We start from the raw sequence: 22,128 nt of genomic DNA, 5'->3' as shown, positions 1-22,128 counted from the left end.
GTCTTCTGTAGAGGACACAGTCATCCACTGACTGCAAAGCCCTTACAGGGACACTTCTGCCTCCAGACTGAGGGAACTTTCAAAAAGGTGAAACTATATCACTGCAAAGTGCTACTATCTGCCTCAGTGCTACAGATCACTTCTACTGAAAAGCACTGGTGTACTCCAGGAAAGCTAGTATTTAAATATAGCCAACTTTCAGAATTAGTTCTCATAGTGGCATAACAAGTACAATAAGAGCTAAAAAAATCTGATCCCAAAAGAAAAATAGAAAACCAAGCAGAGACCCTCACAATTTAATAGTTTGGCAGAAAAATGTGAACTAATGATGCATGTCCAAATTCTCACCACTATCTATGACTTGAAAAAAAGAAAAGAGTGAGAGAGACAGAGAGACAGAGACAGAGACTAAAGAAATGAGAATGGTATCATAGTGAAAAGAATTCTTGGCTTTTATCCCTGATATACAAAATGCCATATTAATCATGTCATAAACTTACCTTTCTTCCATTCACAAAGAAAATCAACTCATCAGAATTGGAAAGGGAAGGCATCATACACCCAAACAGAACAAACCAAAACCAAACAAACCCACACTGGGATAGGCTTTTTTTTCCTTCCTTCCTTTCTTTTTTTTCTTAAGCAGAGATGATAGGGCAATAACTCGGATGCCTGTAGGACTGGAGGAAGTCCAGGCTGATGCTACAGACACATTCAGGGTGTTTTATAGCTACACATACTGTCAGCTGACAAGCACCAACCAACCAGGGCTCTCTGCTGGGCTCACAGAAGCTCCTATCAGCTCTTGCAAAAGTTAAGTGTCTTTTCTCTTCAGTGAGTCAAATCAGCAAGTCTGTGTGCTGCCTTTGAAGTCTATGACTAGTTTTCTCCAATTAAATAAATGTTTTAAACTGTCCCCAAACTTGTCATAGCCTATCACTGAAGTCATATCCTCCACTCTCAAAACAGGTTTACAGCCAAATCAAAAGAACAATGTTTTAAACAGGCTGTTATTTTTTAAACCTAACAAGTTATAGGTCAATACAATTTAGTGATAAGACTTTAATTCTCTAGGTTGTGTGTGTGTGTGTGTGTGTGTGTATGTGTGTGTGTGTATTACAAGGCAAAGGAGATCTCATGTTACACATCAAAAAAAATTTTACAAAGATAATGTCTTTAAAACTTGCTTGTCCCTAGGTGCTGGTGGCTCATGCTGTAATCCTAGCTACTCAGGAGGCTGAGATCGGAAGATCATGGTTCCAAGACAGCCCAGGCAAGAAACTCTGTGAGACTCTTATCTCCAATTAACTACCAGAAAACTGGAAGTGGCTCTATGGCTCAAGTGGCAGAGTGCTCATCTTAAGCTAAAGAGCTGAGGGACAGTGCCCAGGCCCAGAGTTCAAGCCCTATGACTGACCAAACCAAACCAAACAAAAAACCTTGCTTGTCAAGTGCTGGGGTGTAGCTGAGTGGGAGAAAGCTTACCCAGCATGGCAAGGGCCCAGGTCAGATGCTCAGCACAGGGAATGGGCGAGGCTTTAGGAGGACAACCAGCAATTATGTTCTCTTTCATTAGTCTTTTTAAAATTCACTTGGTTTTTTTCCCCTAAGTTAACGTTTCACAACATGAAAAATTGTTTTAAACTGCTACCATGCACACAGGCTTGGCATGAATTGGAGGTTGATCTCAGGACTCAGGAAAGCACTAGCATCACCACCTTCCCTTTGCTGATAAGGAACAGAGGCACAGAGCCAATGAGTGGCAGGACTGCTCTGGAGTCTGTGTCTTTAACCTCCTTTCTGGGCTCTTGCTGGAGGAAGTGAGGCTAACATACACATAGTGGCTGAATTATGGCGGGTTTTGCTGGGGCCTCCACACAGGGTGGGAAGTCTTTAGAAGGTTTTGAGCACAGGATGACAGGATCTGGTTCACGTTTTTTCAAATGTGGCTTTGGCTGCTGTGGAGAGTAAAAGGGCTGAGGCAAGTGTGAGCAAGAAAACTGCAAGTTATGACAGAGGTACCATCAAGAGATGAGGAGGCCTGGCCCGGGGTGGGGGTGGGGAGGTGGCAGGTCGGAGGTCAGATGTGCGGCCGGTTGGACATGGTGTATGTGCATGGTGCATAGATGTGCAAGCCAAGCTTTGGTGTGGAACTGTTGGGTGAATGTGGCTTCTATGTCCCAAGTCCTATTGGGACATATTAAGTTTGAGATGTTAAAGATTGTACAGAGAGGGATGTACAGCTGTTGGATGGTCAAGGCTGCCTTCTTTACCTTCTGGAAAGTGAGAGCCCCAGGCTTTGGGCAGGATTTCACCCCAGAGATTCCAATCCATTCTTCCTCCAAGCCCCTGCTTCTAATCTCACCAGCTGGCTGCATGCTCCTCTGTCCTGCTGCCTCCATCGAGGTCAGCCTCATCCCCATTGAGTGCTCATTGCCTGAATAGGATTTTGAAGGATGAACAAGAGCTCACAAGAAAAACAAAGGAAGGCTGTTTCTAGACGAGAGAACCATCATCTGTGTGAAGACAAGAGAGAAAGTGCATATTGTGATTTAGAGAGGTGTACATTGTAGTTTGTTTTATTCTTGCACATGAATTGCATGGGCATACTTAACAGGAATATGACTATCAAATTAAAGCATTCATTTGAAAATACTTATTGTTGCTTGACAAGGTTCACATTCCATGGAGCTCAGGTGTGTGTGTGTGTGTGTGTGTGTGTGTGTGTGTGTGTGTGTGTGTGTGTGTATGTGTGTATCTTACAGAAACTGTGAAGTACTAGATAAAATGTCATTTATATCTAATGTGACAGGATGATAAACACCTGGAGAAACAAAATCTAAAGAAATCGAGCACCAGTGGCTCATGCCTGTAATCCTAGCTACTCAGGAGGCTGAGATCTGAGGATCACGGTTCAAAGCCTGTCTGGGAAGGGGACTCTCATCTCTAATTAACCACCAGAAAACTGGAAGTGGCACTGGGGCTCAAGTGGTAGAGTGCTAGCTTTGAGCTGAAGAACTGAGGGACAGTGCCCAGGCCCAGAGTTCAAGCCCCACAACCGACAAACAAACACTAATGCAGCTAGGTTATTTGTTAATTCAAGTTCAAGTTTAGGTAGCATCTATGCAGTGTCCTAAAAGTATAGCCCCCCCCCCCCAAGAATAGGTTAGGGACAGAGCAGAAAGTACAATGGCCCTAAGGAAGAAATGAGGTAGGCTATGGAAATGGCAGAAGGAAGAATAACATGGCTGTGGGGGTGGAGTGGGAGCAAGGGGGTGTGGGAGAAAGTCAGGGACCACAGGGCCAGAACAAAGGCTTGAAGCCCTCAGTTATATCCCAGCTAGGATATAACAGGGTGTGATTTAAACCTGAGTACTTCATTGGGTAGAAAAGAATTACTGTTGGTATCCTGGAGACTGGATCTGAAGCTATTTTTGTGTACTCTGGCAATGTAGGGTAGTTTGGCATCAAGATGGAGAGGACAGCCTTGGTATGAATTGTGTAGGTAGATACAGTGGGACCAGCTGATAGATAGCCATGCAATGGGGGTAAAGGGAAGAGAGGACTCAGGATGAATCCTAGGGACCTGGCTTGAGCAACTGTGTGAGTGGTGATGCCATTCACGGAGATGAGAAGACCGGGGATGTGATGTTGGCCTCTGAAGCAAAGGGAGTCAAACTCTCTTAGACTTGTACAGTTTAAGTTGTCTCCTTGATTATCCAAGTCAGTTGGATATAGGAATCTGGAGCTCAGGGGAGGGTATAGACTGGAGAGGTCAATTTCCTCAATGGTCAGCTTATTGATGACCTAAGCACAAACTCGACGAGAATTGTAGAATAAGTGGCATGGGAAAAGTCCTAGTTCTGTTGTGTTGGGAGACCATTCTGAATAGTTAGTGGATGTACTTACCTGAGCCTGCTCTGCGCACTCTTCAGATGTTAGTGAGGGCAGTCCAGCCGTCTGTCTTCAGAGTACAACTCATAGCAGGAAATCAGAAAAGACTAACTGACGCCTAGGCTCTTTTTCCTCCCCTCCCCTCCCCTCCCCTCCCCTCCCCTCCCCTCCCCTCCCCTCCCCTCCCCTCTCCTCCCCTCCCCTCCCCCTCCCCTGTCCTCTCCTCTCCTCTCCTCTCTTCCTCCTTTTTCCTCCCTCTTCCCTTCTCCTCCTTCTTTCTTTCTTCTTCCTCCTCCTCCTTTTCTCTGTCTCATTGTCTTCTGACGCTGTTTCTCTTTCTCTCTCTTTTTCATTTTCTTTCTTTCTCTCCCTTATACTAGGGCTTGAACTCAGGATCTAAAGCGCTTTCACTTTTTTTTTTTTTAGCTCAAGGCTGTCACTCTACCACTTGAATTACACCTTCACTTCTGGCTTTTGCTGATTAATTGGAGATAAGAATCTCCTATACTAAATGGAAAAACTTGGAAAAAATTATATTAAGTGAAGTAAGCCAGGCCCAAAGAAACATAGGTCCCATGGTTTCCCTTATTTGTAGTATCTAGTATATGTATGAGTCAAGCGGAAAAGGTCAGATAATGTGATGTCAGGAAAATGAACCCTTAGATGTGTATATTAATGTTTTTTTCTTTCATGCTTGTGTTTCTAACGTATTTATAAGATTATCTCTTTGTTGCTTTGTATGTCTCTCCCCCACAGTGTAACCCCCACTTTCACTTTATTTGATGTCAGTATAACATGTGGAGGAGATGGGGACAAACAAGTCGTTTAAGGATTCAGGTGGACCTGTTGCAACAATGAGAAGTACAAGTTGTCATGTCCAAAACGAGCTTTACAACGTCGGTGCGGGGTGGGGGGGAGGGGGGGGGAAGGAGAAGGATTGGGATTGGGGGGGAGGGGGGAGGCTGGGAAGGGATGTGAAGGGTAAACAAAGGAGGAGGCTGCAATGCTTGGTAAGAAATGTACACATTATCCTGCCCATGTAATTGTAACTCCTCTGTACAGTATGTTCACAAATAAAATTAAATTAAATTAAAAAAAAAAAGAATCTCCTATACTTTTTGCCTGGGCTGACTTTGAATCATTCTCCTCGGATGTCAACCTCCTGAGTATTTAAGTATTGGTCTAAGCCACCAGGGCCTAGCTATCAGGGCTGTTTCAAAACAGGCTTAGAAATCATGGAAGAAATTCTAGAAAACAACGACAGGTGACCTTGTAGACATTTTCCTGATGCCTCCAGAGGATGTCCCGTGCTTGGAGTCCGTGGTAGGGTTTTCATACTGCTGGGTTGCATCTCAGTTGAGTAGGGCTAGGTTTTTTGAACCTAGTGGAATGCAGTTTGAGAGTAGAATGGAGTTTGGGATACAAGTTAAGTATGTATGTGAGTGTTTAAATTTGTGTAATAGCTAATTTTTACTCTTCATTCAAGCACGTGCCTGGTAAAATGCCTCCCCATGCTAGTTCAGCTACTCTTAATAAACTTTGAGGAAAAAATAAATCTTCCCTTTTGCAAAGGAGAGAGCAGAAATACTGGAAAGATAGTTACAAGTTTTACCAATCTGAGTGTGAGTCCTATGAAGTTCCTATTTATAATTTTACTTGACTTGTTTCTTTAGCTACTTGGTGAGACAGTGACTGATTTTTAGCTTCCCTGGAGTGCTAGAATAGTCTACCCTAACAGAGTAATAAAGTTTCCCTGGCACATGAAATAGAAACTACTACAGCTTTAAAAATGTCAGAGCAATTCATCGCCCAGCTTTCATCCATCACGTTTTCTAAAATTGGAGTGTGTGACCCTGAATGCTTCTAGGCACTGGCTGAGCAGGCTTGGTTTTGCCACTGATGAAAACGTAGCTGGTGGGCAGACCCAGTGTGACCCTTTGAGATGTGTTGACAAGTCTGAATCCTGCCTATTTTGATGCATTTCTTTTCAGGCAGGTGGAGTGGCAATGCCTCCCTGGTGAACAGAAATGTGTATGTAGAGATCACCAGCTGTTCTGGAAGATTGAATAGCATGGCGACCCTGCCAGAGCCTTAGGGCTCTGTGCCCAAGCTTGTAATCATAAGGGTGACCTGGCCACTGCTAGCATGTGAAACCTGCAATTACACCTTGGAGTTAGATATTTACTGAGCTCTTGTGTTATCAGTAGGGTTAGATCTCTTTTGTCCAAAAAAATTGTGAAGCTCTGGACTTTCCATTGTCCTGCTAGGAAGTCTCATCCTCCCTGGAAACAAAGGCTGAGAGCCAAGTGGCCTTGTCTTCTGGGGACTTCCACAAGAGAACATCTGTTGTTTAAACACTAATTTGTCCACACGGGACAAATAGAATGTACAGGTAGAAATAAGATTTCCTGAAACAGAATTAAAGGATAATGCCTCCTTCAAATATTCCCATAACATTTGTAGAGACCGTACAATCTATATTTGATTTGAGTGTTTCTCGATTCTAGTTCTGCTCTGAACGGATGGAGACTTCTCTTGGGTTCTTGCTGCCATGCAACTACTTAACCGAAGAATGGAAATGATCCTCCACATGGATGGCTAGGGAATAAAGTTCAGACCTGTTCTCTTTATTTGAAGCAAAATCCTCTCCCCACAGGTCTCTGTGGGTATTTCAGCCTGAGCAGCAGTGCAGAACATTCTAGCACTTCTGTTCTCCTGTGGTACAGCCTCTTCACAGCTCCTCGCATGAGCTGATCTCAGCCAAGGGACTTTCTAGCAGTATACGGTTTCTTGTCAGTGGACCAAAATGTATCTTAACATTTTTTTTTTGGTCTGCAGTTATTGCAGTTGTGACTAGGTAGACTGAGGAAATGTGTTCTGTCTTCCTTTCTCGATATCTATTCCTCCACAGAGAGGAATTTCTTCCTCTCAGATTGATCTTGTGCTTTCTTTTGCTGAAAGCAAGCTGAGTGATATAGGGAAGCAACACAAAGAAGGCAAAGACAAGGAAATACTGGCAGATAAGCTGGACCTGGGCCAAAATTTGATGGACTTTGGAGGAACAGAAGTCATAAGGCTTGAGAAATTTAGAGGAAACCATTTTTATTTTCTTTAATTATACAAAGGAGTTACCATCCAACAAATCGTTCTTATAAGTACAATACATCTTGATTGATATCACCCCTTTCATCATTCTTCCCATCTCTCCCAAGCCAACCCCTACTCTCAATTTTCTTAGTTTCATAGGATAGACATTGAATATTATGATTACATTCTCCCCATCTCCCTCTTTGAGGAAAATTTTAGTACTCCTCAAAAATGCTGTGATGAGTTACAAATCAGATTTCAGTTAATATTCTTTAGGAAACAGAGAGACAGAACAATACAATAATACCATTTTGTTTTATTTTCCAGACTGCTTCTTTTGGTGCAGCTTAGAACACAGATGAGTAGGAACAAAGATCTGTTCATGCATGAGTCTGGCCACTTAGAGCCTGAACATTGTAGGGTCCTTCTTGGTTCTTTTTTTTTTTTGGGGGGGGGGGTGCAAAATCTAAGTTGCTGCTTCAGATGCAACACAAGAACTACAGAATAAGAAGATAGCAAGGAATGGTTTACCAGTAAAATTCAACTACACCTCAAGATCAGAAAATTCAAATAAGGACCAACTGCCCCAAGTTGTTGGGTTGGGGCTACTCGAAGGTATAAAATTAGGGCTTTCCTCCTATAAATAGGTCAGCGACTGCATATGACTGCTCCAGTATAAAAAAAAATCACACCTTTGTGGTTTTGAGAGGGCTAAGATAGGCATCTGTGAAATTGGTCCTTTGGGCCTTCCCGGTAGCATTGTCAGTGGACGGCCATACAGTGGTCATTATGCCTCTTATGCACATATGTAGCTTTGGTATTAAAAAAGAACATTCTCAAAAATGACTACATACATACTTTAATACTAAAGGTTTTAGTATTTGTCATCAATTTTTTTTTTGTTATTTCTTTCTAAAGACCTGATAATAAACCTAATCAATGTGGCCTAGAGAACAATCTGTGCTCTTTCTGGGCCTTTTTCTGGGTGGTTCCTATTGTGATAAGTATTTGCTATGAATCCCTCTAATCACATTAGGAAGCCTCATGTTCAACAGAGGATGTGAAAATGTTTGAAACTGGAAAAAGACATGCATGTTAGTGGTCATTGTGTTAGTCTTATGGTTGCAGTTTCTGCCCAAACTCACAAGAACCTCCATGGTATATAAATTGCCTCCCTAATTTCCTATTCCTGGGTAGTTAGTATACCATCCTTCATTCTTTTCATTGGACCTCAGACAAACTGCTCATGCGTTGGAAATGAAAGCATAGATGGTAAAGATAAGAAATGAATAAATATCCTAAAAGGATTTACTGGGTTGAGTGGATTTATGGTGATGTTGTGTACAAAATCATCTTGATGAAAATCATGGCCACTGAAAATTCTGCATATATAAAAATTAGACAAAAAGAAGTCTCTGTCTGTTATTGTGTACTTTTCCCCCATTGGAAATTGGCATTAGAATACTTCCAACTGGATAGCATTTGAATGTGCTTTGAATACTGAAAATATTGAGTGTTCATGCATTTTGAACTTAACCTAAAGGCATATTTATTGACTATTTATTTGGCCTCATTCACAGGTTTATTTTGTGCAACCAAATACAACTAATCTTCATTTTGAACACAGAGATAGGGGAAAATTCAACAAGTAGAAAGAGGCTGAACACTGTTTTGTTGATGTTACGGTGGCAAATATTTTTATTGTTTTATGGAATTATCTTTCCTAATTGCCTTCCTACAAATCATGTTAGGAGGTGACCCTCCTTTATTCAGCAACTCATTGAGTAAATCAATAATTCTTTGATAAAGGAGAGCCTTAGCACATTAAGTGAACTGTCAGCAAAGTTGTGCATTGAAATAAGCAAGTGAATACTGACTTTATAGGTGCTATGAATGATCACTTATGATATACCAGTATTTAATGCAGAATATTATCTTAAATAAGATACTTCACAAGCTGCCAGCAATCAACCTGATTTCTTTTTTTTTCCTCTCAGAACAAGATCATTGTAGTCTAGGCTTTTATCTTATCTGAATTAGGATAGAAGAATGGTTCACAATTGAAAAATACTATGCTGATTATACCAAATCAAACACCATATTTTTGTTGAAGTTTCAGAAACATCTTGCTTATATATGTATAATTGAAGATTACAAAATAGTTTGTAAATATTAAATAGGAAGATGTAAGAATTGCTCCCAACTTCTTTTATAAAGAATTTGTTACATAAAACTCTCAGTTTCTTATAGAAAGAATTTCTTATATAAAGAAATCATATCTTTTAGATAAAGATGCTTACACTAGTGACCTGCTGAGTCTTTAAATCCGTCAGAAGTTAATGTTTGTTCTTGAAAACAAAACATTAGGCAACCGGGATGGACCAAGGTTTACAGCCTTCAGAATCAATTTGTGGAACCTAAAAGAAAAATTCAGAAAAATTAGGGAATGTGCTTGAAAAAAAGAAAAAATAAAAGTACCCATATAATCAGCAGCAATATATTTAAAGTAAATACTTAATCTAAATTATTACATTATCTAATATAAATATAATAATATAAAAATTTGAGTTTACATAGGGAGTAGAATTTTATTAAAATTGAAACAAGATATAAAGAACAGAGAATACTCTTCAGGTGCTTAATATTTATGCATCTGCTTATAATTTTGTAGACTTTTTAATAATTGTATATAAAATGAAGACCTAGCTGATTGAATTCAGAATGTTTTCATTGTTTTTTAATTTAAGATTGAAGTTTTTATTTGTCTGAGGTTTTTGCTAAGGAAAAATAACAAAAGTTAAATGACTACAATATCACTGTAGCTTTAAATAAATTTAAATTTAACTTTTAGTTCCTAAAAACTCAGAAGGTATGGAATTAAAAAATAAGCACTTACTTGGATATGGAAACTGAGAAATGATTAAATATGTAATAAGTGAGGGAAAAGCTAAATATACCTAGTAACATAGAATTTCTATTTAGGCAATCAAATTTTCCTTCAGTCTTTCATCTAGCAAACTGTGTGTATAATACAGAAAGGCCACAATGAAGCCCCCAATGCTACAAAATACATTAATTCAAAAATAAAATAGAAGTAATTTTTTGCCTAAATAAGAAAAAAGTTATGATGAGTAACGAATTCTCTGATGTTCAGTAGGGTTTATAAAATTTATACATTTACCTAAATTTATCTAAAAAGAAAATTTATATTTATTGCACAAAATAGAATTTCTTAAATCTTTTCAGTTTTTTCTGATAAACCAGAAAGCACCAGTTGACATCCTCATAGCATAATGAATTGGAAAGATCATTTCTTTCTTTAAATCTTTCCTAAATTGAGCATAATAAAGAAGCCTTCATGCATAGACATTTATCATGTTGTGACTTTGATTTACACAGGTGGGGGGAGTCATTCAATTAAAGAAGGTATAATACATTTGCAAAGTTTCAGCTGGTACAAGACCACACTAAAGCTACCAGCACAACTATGTTTATTGCAGCATTATTTACCATAGCTAAGATATGGAACCAACCCAGATGTCCCTCAGTAGATGAATGGATCAAGAAAATGTGGTATATATACACAATGGAATTCTATGCCTCCATCAGAAAGAATGACATTTCCCCATATGTTAGGAAATGGAAAGGCTTGGAAAAAATATATTAAGTGAAATAAGCCAGGCCCAAAGAAACATAGGTCCCATGGTTTTCCTTATTTGCAATATCTAGTATAGGTATGAGTCAAGCGGAAAAGGTCAGATAATGTGATGTTAGGAAAACGAACCCTTAAATATGTATTTTAATGTTTTTGTTTCTTTCATGCATGTGTTTCTAACACTTTTATAAGATTATTTCTTTGTTGCTTTGTATGTCTCTCCCCCACAGTGTAACCCCCGCTTTCACTTTATTTGATGTCAGTATAACATGTGGAGGAGATGGGGACAAACAAGTCGTTTAAGGATTCAGGTGGACCTGTTGCAACAATGAGAAGTACAAAATGTCATGTCAAAGCAAGCTTTACAATGTCGGTGTGGGGGAGGGAGGGGGGTATGATTGGGTGGGGGGGAGGGGGGAGGCTGGGAAGGGAGGTGAAGGGTAAACAAAGGAGGAGGCTGCAATGCTTGGTAAGAAATGTATGCATTATCCTGCCCATGTAATTGTAACCCCTCTGTACAGTATGTTCTCAAATAAAATAAAATAAAATAAAATAAAATTAAAAAAGAAGTTTCAGCTGGTGAAATACTCCTTCTCTTGCATTTTGTATTGAAAAACACAAGCAGTTTTCCTTTCTTGTGAAATGTGTAGAAGACCAGAATTTTGCTGTCCCACCCATATGCTCTTGGTGTATTCCAAGAGCTATGATTTGATTTCACTTTTCCAATTTTGTTTTCTGATGCCAGAAAAAGAGGGTGAAAATAATCTGAATGCTAATATTTCATGGTAGAAACTGCACATATCGACTATGGGACTTATTCAGCTTCTAGGGCTAGAAAAATATTTCTCACCATATAGGCAATTAACCAGTCCACTCCACTGGTGGATCTTCCTCATAGCAAACCATTCCCTCCAGGTTCTCTCAACTCTCATTCTCTGGGTCCTGTCCACTTCTATTCAGAGCCTAGCAAACCAATACTCTATAAAGGAGGACAACCCTTTCAAGAATGAATTCCTGGTCATCGGTACTCAGGAAAGTTAGGCAGCTGGTCCTCAAATGAACACAGGTACATTTTTGCCTCTGTTTAGTTTCAAGGATAACAGCAGTATTTCATTCTTCTTCTTGGGAAATGGTCTCTGTTTCAGTGACACTCTTTTACCTGCACAGAGCATGCACTAGAGGAAGACATTCATTTCTTGAAAGTAGAATGTCCATCCATTCATTTGTACTTGCGTTAAGATGTTCACATGTGTAAGCACTGCTAGGATACTGGGACTTGAACTCAGGGCTTTGCACTCTCATCTGGCTTTTTTGCTGAAAGTTGGTGCTCTGTGTCTTGAGCCACAGCTCCACTTCCTACATTAAGACATTAATAACTCTTTTGAAACTTGTGGGTGACAAAGTATCGTTACTTGAAACCATATTTATTGTGCTTTTCTTTTCAGATGAATTCTTTAAAACGTTCCATCTCTTGCTTTCCAAGAACCACTGGGCCTAGCTGGAATGAACATGGTTTGCATATATTCTCTTCTGCTGTCGGCAAGATGCCCAGGACAAGTGAGGCTGCTGCTAGAGCTTTGTCCTTGCAGTTGCCTTTTCCCCCTGCATCTTCAGGGCTGTGAGGAGCATCACCCTTGCTGGCCGCTTGAGTCCCAGGAAGTCCCTGATGTTATAGGCTGGCAAAGAAGGGTCACCACATGCAGGGCTAAGTGGGGCTGTGTGGGCCTCTTGGAGAAGAGGACCAGGTTGCTCTCCTCAGCTGGGCATCTCCCCAAAGCTCCCTCTGGGGTGAGAGTGGTGTGAGGGGATGGTTTGACTTTGTCTTATCTGAGAAGGAAGAACCTTCCAGTCTCCTCATGGAATGGATCCTGCCGATGGCACAGAGCAATAACTAATATTGGTTCAGCACTGGGCGCATGACATTCTTACAGGTTCAAATTTGTTGGATGGAATGAGGTTGGGGCACTGGAAGACTTGGACCCGAATGGTCAGTTGCTTCTGCCTAGGGCTGAGTTAGTGAAGATTCATCAGTCCTGACAATGACCTCCCAGGCAGGCAAACAGTTTGAGTTGGGGCATATTTCATCTTCAGGATCACCGGATGTCACCATGGCCACAGCACCCATGCTCCACAAAGGTTTTCACCTCCTGTTCTTGTCATAGTGTGGTTGTGAAAGGGAGCAAGAGGCAGCGGGAGCCAGGAGGGATGGCCTCCTGTCTCCACTCAACCACGGGAGTTTGGGGTGCCTTGCTCCATGGCAAGGTTATGTTATGATGCAGTAGTCTTCAGATGAGTGGAATTTGTCGTTTAGGCATGTGTGGGTGGGGGTGGGGGATGATCACACCTTTTACATCCTGTTCTGTACTTGTAACCTCTTTCCATGCAGATGGTCAGTCCTGTCTGAAGGTGCTTCAGGCCCAGTGAACAGGTGTCAAGGTGTTGAGAGTTTCCTGTCTTCTTTGCTCTGTCATCCCACGTCTGTCTTCCCATCTCCTGCCTCATTCTTGCCTTTCTTTCCACCATTCTTCTCTTTTCCTTCCCCTCCTCTTTACATCTCGTGCTTTCTTCCTTCTGTATGAGTTCACCCTCTGGTGAGGTTTATCCCATTTCACAGGCTCTAATTACTGCTTTATACTAATGACTCACAAATCTGTCTGCAACCTAATTCTCTTGCCAATCCTGCATTAGCTGCCTGTCGGATAAATCCCTTAACTAACTACCACGCTATAAATCACAAAGCAAATTCATCATGTTCCCTTTGAAACTAGATCCTCTGTTGCTCTTGAGTACCCACATCCTCCCCTATCACCCTGAATACAAATTGTACTTATCTTTGACTCGGCTTGTTCTAGCCAATTGGATGACAAGCAACATGGCTTGGCTATTTTTCCAGTTTAATCACCACATGTTCCATTTCAAATTCTGTCCTCTAGCCAAACCAAATGTTCTGTGTTCTGAGACATTATTTATGTCGTTCTGCCCTTTCTCACCAATGCCTTTGATTTAGCTTTTTCCTCCAGTAGGAATTCCTTTTTCTTTATGTCTGCTTTTCTATAACTCTCCTACTAGCTGGATACTTTCCTTTTTGTCAATTTCTGAAGGGCTGCTCTTGGGCTGTTAACAGTTCTCATACCAATTTCATGTAAAGATCCTATGTCATTTAACTACCCCAAAACTCCATGAGTGAGATCCTTTTCCATTTTCTTGGCCATTTCTTAAGTACCTAGCCACAATTTTTTGGTATACCATAAAAATTTGTTTTTGGGTCTTCACTGGTGGCTCATGCCTGAAATTCAAACTACTCAGGAGGCTGAGACCTGAGGACTGGTTCAAAGAAAAATCTGTAGATGTCTATCTACAATTAACCACCAACAAAAAAGAGCCAGAAGTAGAACTGAGGCTCATGTGGTATAGCACTAGCCTTGAGAAAAAGCAGGTCAGGGTTAATGCCTGGGACTTAGTTCAAGCCCTAGGCCTGGCACAAAACTACAATAACAACAAAAAGTTATAACTATTGACTGCCACATACTGTCGTTAGTATCTTTTCATATGCATTTTAGAATATATTATTTAGTCAAGTTTGTCAGGGAAGTTTCAGCTGACTCATTAGGATAATGGGTCAGGGATGTAGTATCCTTGCTAAATCCCAGACATGTATCTCCTCCTGCACTGTGCCTCTCTCATGGCTCAGTTTTCCATTATAGTGCAACAGATTAAAAAAATCAGAAAACATATGGCTGGATACCCAGGACCTGTGTGTGCTCTAATAATAATTGTAATTATAATGGCCACCACTAACATTGATTCAAAGGTTAAAAATGCCAACGCTACATTAAGCACTTTTAGAACTAAGCTTATTTAATACTCATTTAATATAAGTAGGCAGATATGTTCTCCACATTAAGTATAAAAAATAATGGGTCAAAACTTGCCCAAAGTCCTATTTATAGCTAGTAAATGACTGAGCTGTGATTTGAGTCCAATCATCTAAATTCAAGTCCTGCACATCAGTCCATTGCAGCCATTCCAGGACCTAGATGGAAAAGACCATTGTTTTGGTTTGAGGCAGGGTCTTGCTATAAGACCTGTCAGCCCAGGCCAGGCCAACCTTGAACCTTCTAAGTATTAAGATTACAGTGTATACTGCCATTCCTGGATATTTCTTAGCCCTTTTAACATCTATATTTCTTATATTAAATATAAAAATCTGGGGCTGGAAAGATGGCTGAATGGTAGAGTGCTTGCCTTGCATGCATGAAGCCCTAGGTTCAATTCCTCAGTACCACATAAGCAGAAAACACAAGAAGTGGCGCTGTGGCTCCAGTGGTAGAGCACTAGCCTTGAGCTAAAGAGCCAAGGGACAGCGCCCAGGCCCAGAATTCAGTCCCCACAACCACCAAAAACAAAGTCCTTTAGCTTCCCATTTGAAAACTCACAGTAAGTATCATTTCTGAATGGAGAAATTATGCTTGCTGGGCCTGTGAATTTTCTTTTGAATTGATGTGTGTGCCCCAGCCCCACATGCACCGAGAACCACTGAAGTAGTTACAGAGATTCACAGACAAGACGGAGGAGTCTCATACCAGCTCTGTAAACTGATCCACACAGGCCATCCGAATCTGCTCTGGTGTGGCTGGACTGTTCATGGCCAAAAGTGGGGCCAGGCCCCTCTCCTTGCGAGCTGCAGCCACAGCATCCGCTATGGCAAAAAACACTGAAGACCCCAGAAACATTCCAGACTCGCCTAGGCCCTGGAGGTGAAGGAGAAAGAAAGACTTTTTAGAAACCCAACCTAGAGTAGTCATCCCATGGGTGTAGGGAGGAGTGGACATACTGATCACTGACCTGAGCTAAAGAATACCCAGAGGGGTTCTATTCCCTTCCATTCCCACAATGTCTAGCGGGCAGCTCTCTGTTTCCTTGGGTGGCCCAATGGCTGATTCACATAGGGGTTCAGTGAATGTTACATAATTCCACCACTGACTGCACATGGGTCAACTGAGGCTGGCAGCCTCTCGTTTCTTCCAACTCCTTGCCTACAGAGGCTCATTCTGTTCTCAAGGTGATGATCTTTGTAATTATCTCTCAGGACTAGCTCTAGGTCAGCGTTGAGCTCTGCTAGAGCACTTATTCTCTATTTGTTTTGGGGTACTGGCTGGGTCCCAAGGGTGATCTGTTCCAGAGGAAGGCAAGCCCAGGTAGTAATCCCCAATGCTGGCAATGCTAACCAGATGGCAAGATTCTTGGCTGAGGCCTGGCATGCTCCTACCTAAGAAGACCATGTGGGTGTGGCTGATGAAACTAGCCACAGTTACAGATATTACCTCCAGTGCCAACTGGGGAATTAAAGGATGAGGAAAGTAGTGAAACATCTCCCCAGTAGCTGACACTCCTAGGTAGACCCATGCCAAGAGCTTATCCAAATTGCTCTGAATTAAAACAATGAGTCCAAAAGCTTTACCAAGCTACAACCTGAGAATAGAATAATGAGTCATAGCCTTTTCAAAATCCATGTGCCTCTTCCAGGAGATTCTGGTGTCATTCATGCCACTGAGGGTCTCTGGGTTAGATGTCTTTTGAGGAAAACCCGAGCACCTCAGCACCTAGGCCCTGAAACACTGTATGGGAGGGACAGTTCATGCATTCTATTCTGCATGAAAGGTACAATCTAAGTAAAGTCAGAATTCTGCCTGGTTATATAGGCAGATACCTGCCTGGTCTGTGAGGGGTGCTTCCAGAAGTCTTTCTCTGATGTGCCTAAAGGTGATCTATGGGTTAGAACAGCCCTGGTGTGGCAATCAGAGCCTGCTTGGCCTTGCTCACATAGAGTTCAGATGCACAAGGAAATAAGCACACACATGGAGGCAAGAAAATTGCTATAAGATAGGACACCAGTGGGTACTTGCATAGTTGTGGGGACTGGACTGGCTTCCTGAGGAAGTGACATTTATAGCGACATCTTGCAGGTGAGATAGTGTCAGTCAGGTGAAGGAAGGGAGGAAGGGGAGGTCCCAGGTAGAAGTAGCATGATGGTGATGTTTGTGCAGCAGCATAGTGAGTGCTATGGCACCTAGTTGCTTCACCAAACACCCATAAAGGTGTTTATGTGAAAGTTATGTCATGGTGATTAACACTGGCTTTAAGAAAAGATAACCCTTAATGATGCAAGTGAGTCTTCTTCAACCAGTTGAAGTCCTTAAGAGTTTCCTTGAGGAGGAATTATTCTACCTCAAGTCTTCAACATAGAAATGGTATTCAAGTGTGCAGCCTGCTGACCTGCCTTAGAGACTTTGAACTTGTTACCCCTATAATTGTGGGAGCCAGTTCTTTAAAATATATAGCTTCCACATTCTATGGATACATACATATACACATATACATATATATAACATATATACACATATACATACATGCAGATAGGCATTACATTTGATTTAAGCACACATACGATGCGTGTCCATATACATATACACATGTATACAGATACATGCCAAAAGCTGTTTCTCTGAAGAACCTTGTCAGATGCAAGGGATGTATGCAAAGCAGTCAAGGAAGGAAAAGCTGGCCCCAACCAGGTAGGTGAAGAAGGCTGTGCAGAAATAATGGCACAAAGAGTTTTGCGAAAGGTTGGTAGGGTAGATAGTGCAAGGTGCTAGAAACCATGTTAAGAACCACTTCTTTTAATCACATTTTATTGTGATTATATAACTTTATCCCTAATGTTTTACTTCTGATAAATCTATTCCTTAACAGATCAATCACACCTTAATTCATAGTCTGCCTAAGAAATCCCTCAAACGGTGACTAATGCTGGAAATGAGAAGAAAGGTGGTGGTGTGATTTTTGATCCAGGGAAGCTTCATTGACTTGGAGATCATCAAAGACTCTCTGCCCCACCTACACTGGTCCAGCAAGGTCCTCCGGGCCTGTCTTCACTAGCAGCTGGTTCTCCTCTGTGGCTGGAGGCTTCCCCTCACCGACCCACTGCCCTCCCAAGCTGAAGGCCCAGCGGTTGAGTTAGAGGGATTCTGAGGTTGTGATTCCTGACACTTGAATAAGGAGGCTATATGTCTTTCATTTTGTTTATTAGACAAATTACACTGGGATTACATCTGACTTAAATAAAGATATAGACACTTTCAAACAGTGTTTCTACAAAGCAGTGTTTTGTTGGTTATACTCTTCTGTCAGATCTATCGGTCTTGTTTTCCCAATATACACATGTATATGTTGTTGGTACATATACAGACATTGGAGAAATTAAGTTCTGGCTGCTTTTGAGTCTTAGATTGGAAAAATCATAGTTCAAGACAAGCCTGGGCAAAAAGTTTGCAAGATGCCTTTTCAATTAACAGTAGGACACAGAAATGCTCACTGTAACTCTAGCTACAAGGGAGGCTAAAGGTGGGAGGACAGCAGTTGCAGGCCAGCTTAGGGAGAAAGAAGTTTTGTGTGTATTCATATCACTGAAGAACTGGGTGTAGCAGAGCCCATTATGGTGAGAAGCATAGAATAAGAGGATCATGAACATCTCTTCACCCTTCAGACCTTGGCATCATTGAATATAGTCTTTCCACGTACGTTCTCTTATTTCTATATCTTTGGGCTTTATTTTCAGTGAATTCCTCAGTGTGATTGTTTTTGTCCTGATGGATATATAGATTGGTCCATCCATCCATCCATCCATCCATCCATCCATCCATCCATCCATCCATCCATCCACTCACCTGTTAGAAGAAAAATCCCTAAATTCAGACTGTCAGATCTGTAGATCAGAGATGCTTACCTTGGAGGAGTAGATTGCTTTTGGGTTTTGGGTTGTTGTCAGCAGGGACACATGGAACTCCTCTGGGATGTCAGTAACTGAAGGGATCTTGTACTGTTTTGGACCATGGGTATAGAGGACTCCTTCTGGAGAATATTTCAACTCCTCTAGGGTATAAAGTCCAAGACCTTGAACAAAGGCCCCTTCAATCTACAACATAGAAAGAAATAATCTTACTCTTTCATGCTACCTTAAGACCTTCCAAGTATCACCCAAATATATAATTTTTATTAATTTTATTATCATTATGTATTTTTACAAAAGGGTTTCAGTTCAACATGTCAAGGACATGTGATTCTTTTACATTTTAATTTTATTGTCAAGGTGATGATCAGAGCAGTTACAGTTACATAAGGTAGTGAGTACATTTCTTGTCTAACTTGTTACTCCTCCTTCATTTTCTCCCTTTCCTTCCCCCCAATCCCTCCAAGTTGTACAGATCATTTTCAACATATTTTCTTGGGAATATTACTGTTGCATTGGTTCCCCTTTTATCCTGTGTCTTACCATTTTGTTGTTCCCCTTACCTTCCCTAATTCAGGTAAACATATATACAATACTCAGGGTACCAAAATCAAATACAATGGCAACAGGGAATTAACCATAGGGGGAAGAACAGACAAAAGAATCAAGTACATGGAGAACAACAACAAAGAAAAATGTATTGTGTCCATGTCTTGGAGTTCATTTCATTTATCATTATCTTCTATGGTCATATGTACATAGATATTGAGCTATTCTGTTCATCTGCTAAGATTATCTTAGACATATACTAATTATTACAAATAAGGGAAACCATGGAACCTATATTTCTTTGGGTCTGGCTTACTTCACTTAATATGATTTTTCCTAAGTCCTTCTATTTCCTTACAAATGAGGGGGTGTCACTCTTTCTGATGGAAGCTGAGAATTCCATTGTGTGTGTGTGTGTGTGTGTGTGTGTGTGTGTGTGCGTGTGTGTGTGTATCTACTCATCTACTGAGGGGCATCTGAGTTGGGTTAGCTATGATAAATATTGCTATGATAAACATAGTTGTGCTGGTAGCTTTAGTGTGGCCTTGTTTGTGGTCATTTGGGTAAATGCTCAGAAGTAGGATTACAGGGTCTTAGGGGAGCTCTATGTGTAGTCTTTTGAGGAACCTCCATACTGCTTTCCAGAGTGGTTGAACAAGTTTACACTACCAACAACAGTGTAGTAGCATTCCCTTTTGGCCACATCCCCTCCAGCATCTGTTGTTTTAGAATTCTTGATTATAGCCATTCTAACTGGGATGAGGTGGGATCTCAATGTTGTTTTGATTTGCATTTATTTTATGGCCAGAGAAGTTGAGCATATCTTCATGTGTCTATTGGCCATTCTTATTTCCTCTTCAGAGACATTTCTCTTTAAGTCTTTAGCTCACTTTTTAATGGGGCGGTTGTTTCTTTGAGACTTTGTTTTTGGGGAATTTAACTTTTTGAGTTCTAAGTATATTTAGATATGAGGCCCTTGTCTGTTGTGTAGCTAGTGAAGATCTTTTTCCAATCCATGGGTTTTCAGCTATGTCCTTTGTCATGCAGAAGCTCTGCAATTTCATGCAATCCCATTTGTCCAACCTTTCTTTTATTTGTTGTGTTTCTGGATCTTTATTAAGAAAATTTTGGCCTGTACCAAGGAGCCCTAGAGTTTCTCCTATTCCTTCCTGTAATGTTTTCAGAGAGTCTGCTTTTACCTCGAGGTCTTTGATCCATTTGGAGTTGATTAGACATGTCATTCTTTTAAGTGACTGATTCCCTTTGGAGTCCAGCACTCCATTTTTAACTTCCAGGTACGACTAATGACTTGTAAAATCCCTGACTAGGTTTTGGAGAAATGTTTAGACTTGCTTGTAAAAACAAATATTGTTTATTTTCAATGTTTTGCTGAGCCATTTACATAATAATGATTTTAGAAACAGATGCCCCAGTCTCTTTTGTGGGGACCTGTTCAGTCTCTGGAACAAGGTCTTTTCACCACAAAGTCATCTAATCAGTGAAAGGATAAAATGTTAGCCACTATTCTAGGTACCAGAATATCCCTTCTAAGGATGCCTTCAAGGTCTTGGATCTGTTCTTTCTCAATAGAGAATGTCTTTAGCATTGGGCTCACATCCCAGTACCATTCCTCTCTTTTCTCATTTCAAGGACTAACTTCTAACAAACTTCAGTCTAATCTGATTGTATTCTAAATTCAAGAGCTATTTAAATAGAATTTAGACCCACAAAAATTAGATGGAACTATAAGCATTATGCTGAAAGAAACTTTCTAACTTTTTTTAAAAAAAATTTTATTGTGAGAATACCGTACAGAGGAGTTACAATTACATGGGCAAGAAGTTTTTAACTTTTTATTTGTTCTCATTTGCGATATGCTAAAATATTTAGGTTCATTAATGAATGCCTATTTCTCTTTCATCCTCTCTCTCCATCGCTCCTTCCTTCATTGCCATGATCCTGATTCTTAGGTAATTTCAATAACCACTTTTATGTAGATCAGCCTAAAATATTCATCTTTAGCTCAGGTTTCAAGGTTTAAAGACCTGTACATCCAATGTTTTAGCTGTTTCTACCTAAACATTTTTTTTTGGTGCTGGTCCTGGGGCTGCCAGGGTCTGGAACTGTCTGTGAGTTCCTGTACTCAAGGCTCGCACTCTACCACTTGAGCCACAGCTCCACTTCAGGCTTTTTATTTTGGTAGTTCAGTGGAAGTAAGAGTCTCACAGACCCTCCTGCCTGGACCGACTTTAAACTGTGAGCCCCAGATCTCAGCCTTTTGAGTAGCTAGGATTACAGGAATGAACCACTGGCCCCTAGTTTTCTACTTGGATCTTTTATAGGCAACTTGAAGTCAACAAAGTCAAGTTGAGTTCATATTCCTCTCTCTGAAGTATTAATTTGCATTTTCTATATCTAGGTCCCCATATTGGAAACTTGGGATCTATTCTTTTTTAAATTTCTTCACCTACTGACTCTTTCTGCCAACCCTGGTCAATTTCTGATTTTACTTCCTAAGTGTTTCTGGACATATGCTCCTCTTCTTCATTTGTTCTCTCATTAGGTAGTTTCTGCTTCTTCTAAACTTTTTGTCTGACTATAAATGGACTAAATGAATCTCAGGAATCAGCAATTGATGTGTGTAATACCACACATGCCTGAACAATTTATTGAAAATACAGATTGCAGGCTCCACTTGATTAAGTGCATTTGGCAGGGGCATCTGTGTAATTCATAGATGTTTGTTGAATGAATAAATAGAATTCAGGGATTCTCCTTCCATAGCATTATACATATAAAGGACAGAAAAATAATCTTAGTTAATAGAACAAACTACTTAATGATATCCAGGAAACAGAAGAAAGAGTTGCTTCTTTTAAATCATATCTAGAATATGTATTCTGTGATTAGTTGAGTGAAATATTTAGTGATAACTTGGAATAAGGTGTGCACATACCTGTCCTATGTCCACAGCAGGATTTATACTGAAAGAAGCATCCATTACAATGTCAGTTCTAATGTTCTGTAGAGAATAAAAGACAAACCATTTGATCAACATTGGTATATTTTTCTTTTTTTTTTTGAGCAAAGGATAGCAGTCTTATCTTCTGAGTCTACATAAGAGTGGACTTGTAGTCACACTTCAAGGATTGGG

General features: G+C 40.6%; 2 protein-coding genes across 3 annotated transcripts in view; both read right to left on the bottom strand.

The window, feature by feature from the left end:
- Nucleotides 1-557, bottom strand: part of LOC138809301 (aldehyde oxidase 4-like) — a 58,808-nt gene extending 58,251 nt beyond the window's left edge. Inside the window, exon 1 of the mRNA XM_069995852.1 lies at nt 501-557. Coding sequence (XP_069851953.1) covers nt 501-557 — 57 coding nt within the window. The remainder of the gene's footprint in view (nt 1-500) is intronic.
- Nucleotides 558-8,661: 8,104 nt separating this feature from the next.
- Nucleotides 8,662-22,128, bottom strand: part of LOC138809252 (aldehyde oxidase 3-like) — a 93,066-nt gene continuing 79,599 nt past the window's right edge. For both annotated transcript variants that reach the window (XM_069995772.1, XM_069995773.1), the window contains 4 exons: nt 21,931-21,996; nt 18,423-18,611; nt 15,220-15,387; nt 8,662-9,398 (listed from right to left, as the gene is read on the bottom strand). In XM_069995772.1, coding sequence (XP_069851873.1) covers nt 9,345-9,398; nt 15,220-15,387; nt 18,423-18,611; nt 21,931-21,996 — 477 coding nt within the window. In that variant the 3' untranslated portion in view covers nt 8,662-9,344. The remainder of the gene's footprint in view (nt 9,399-15,219; nt 15,388-18,422; nt 18,612-21,930; nt 21,997-22,128) is intronic.

Source organism: Dipodomys merriami, unplaced genomic scaffold (genome assembly GCF_024711535.1).
Source record: "Dipodomys merriami isolate MVZ:Mamm:240054 unplaced genomic scaffold, mDipMer1.0.p SCAF_49, whole genome shotgun sequence".
Taxonomy (NCBI): Eukaryota; Metazoa; Chordata; class Mammalia; order Rodentia; family Heteromyidae; genus Dipodomys; species Dipodomys merriami.
The sequence above is the reverse complement of the archived record's forward strand: the minus strand, read 5'-3'. Positions and strand labels throughout refer to the sequence as shown.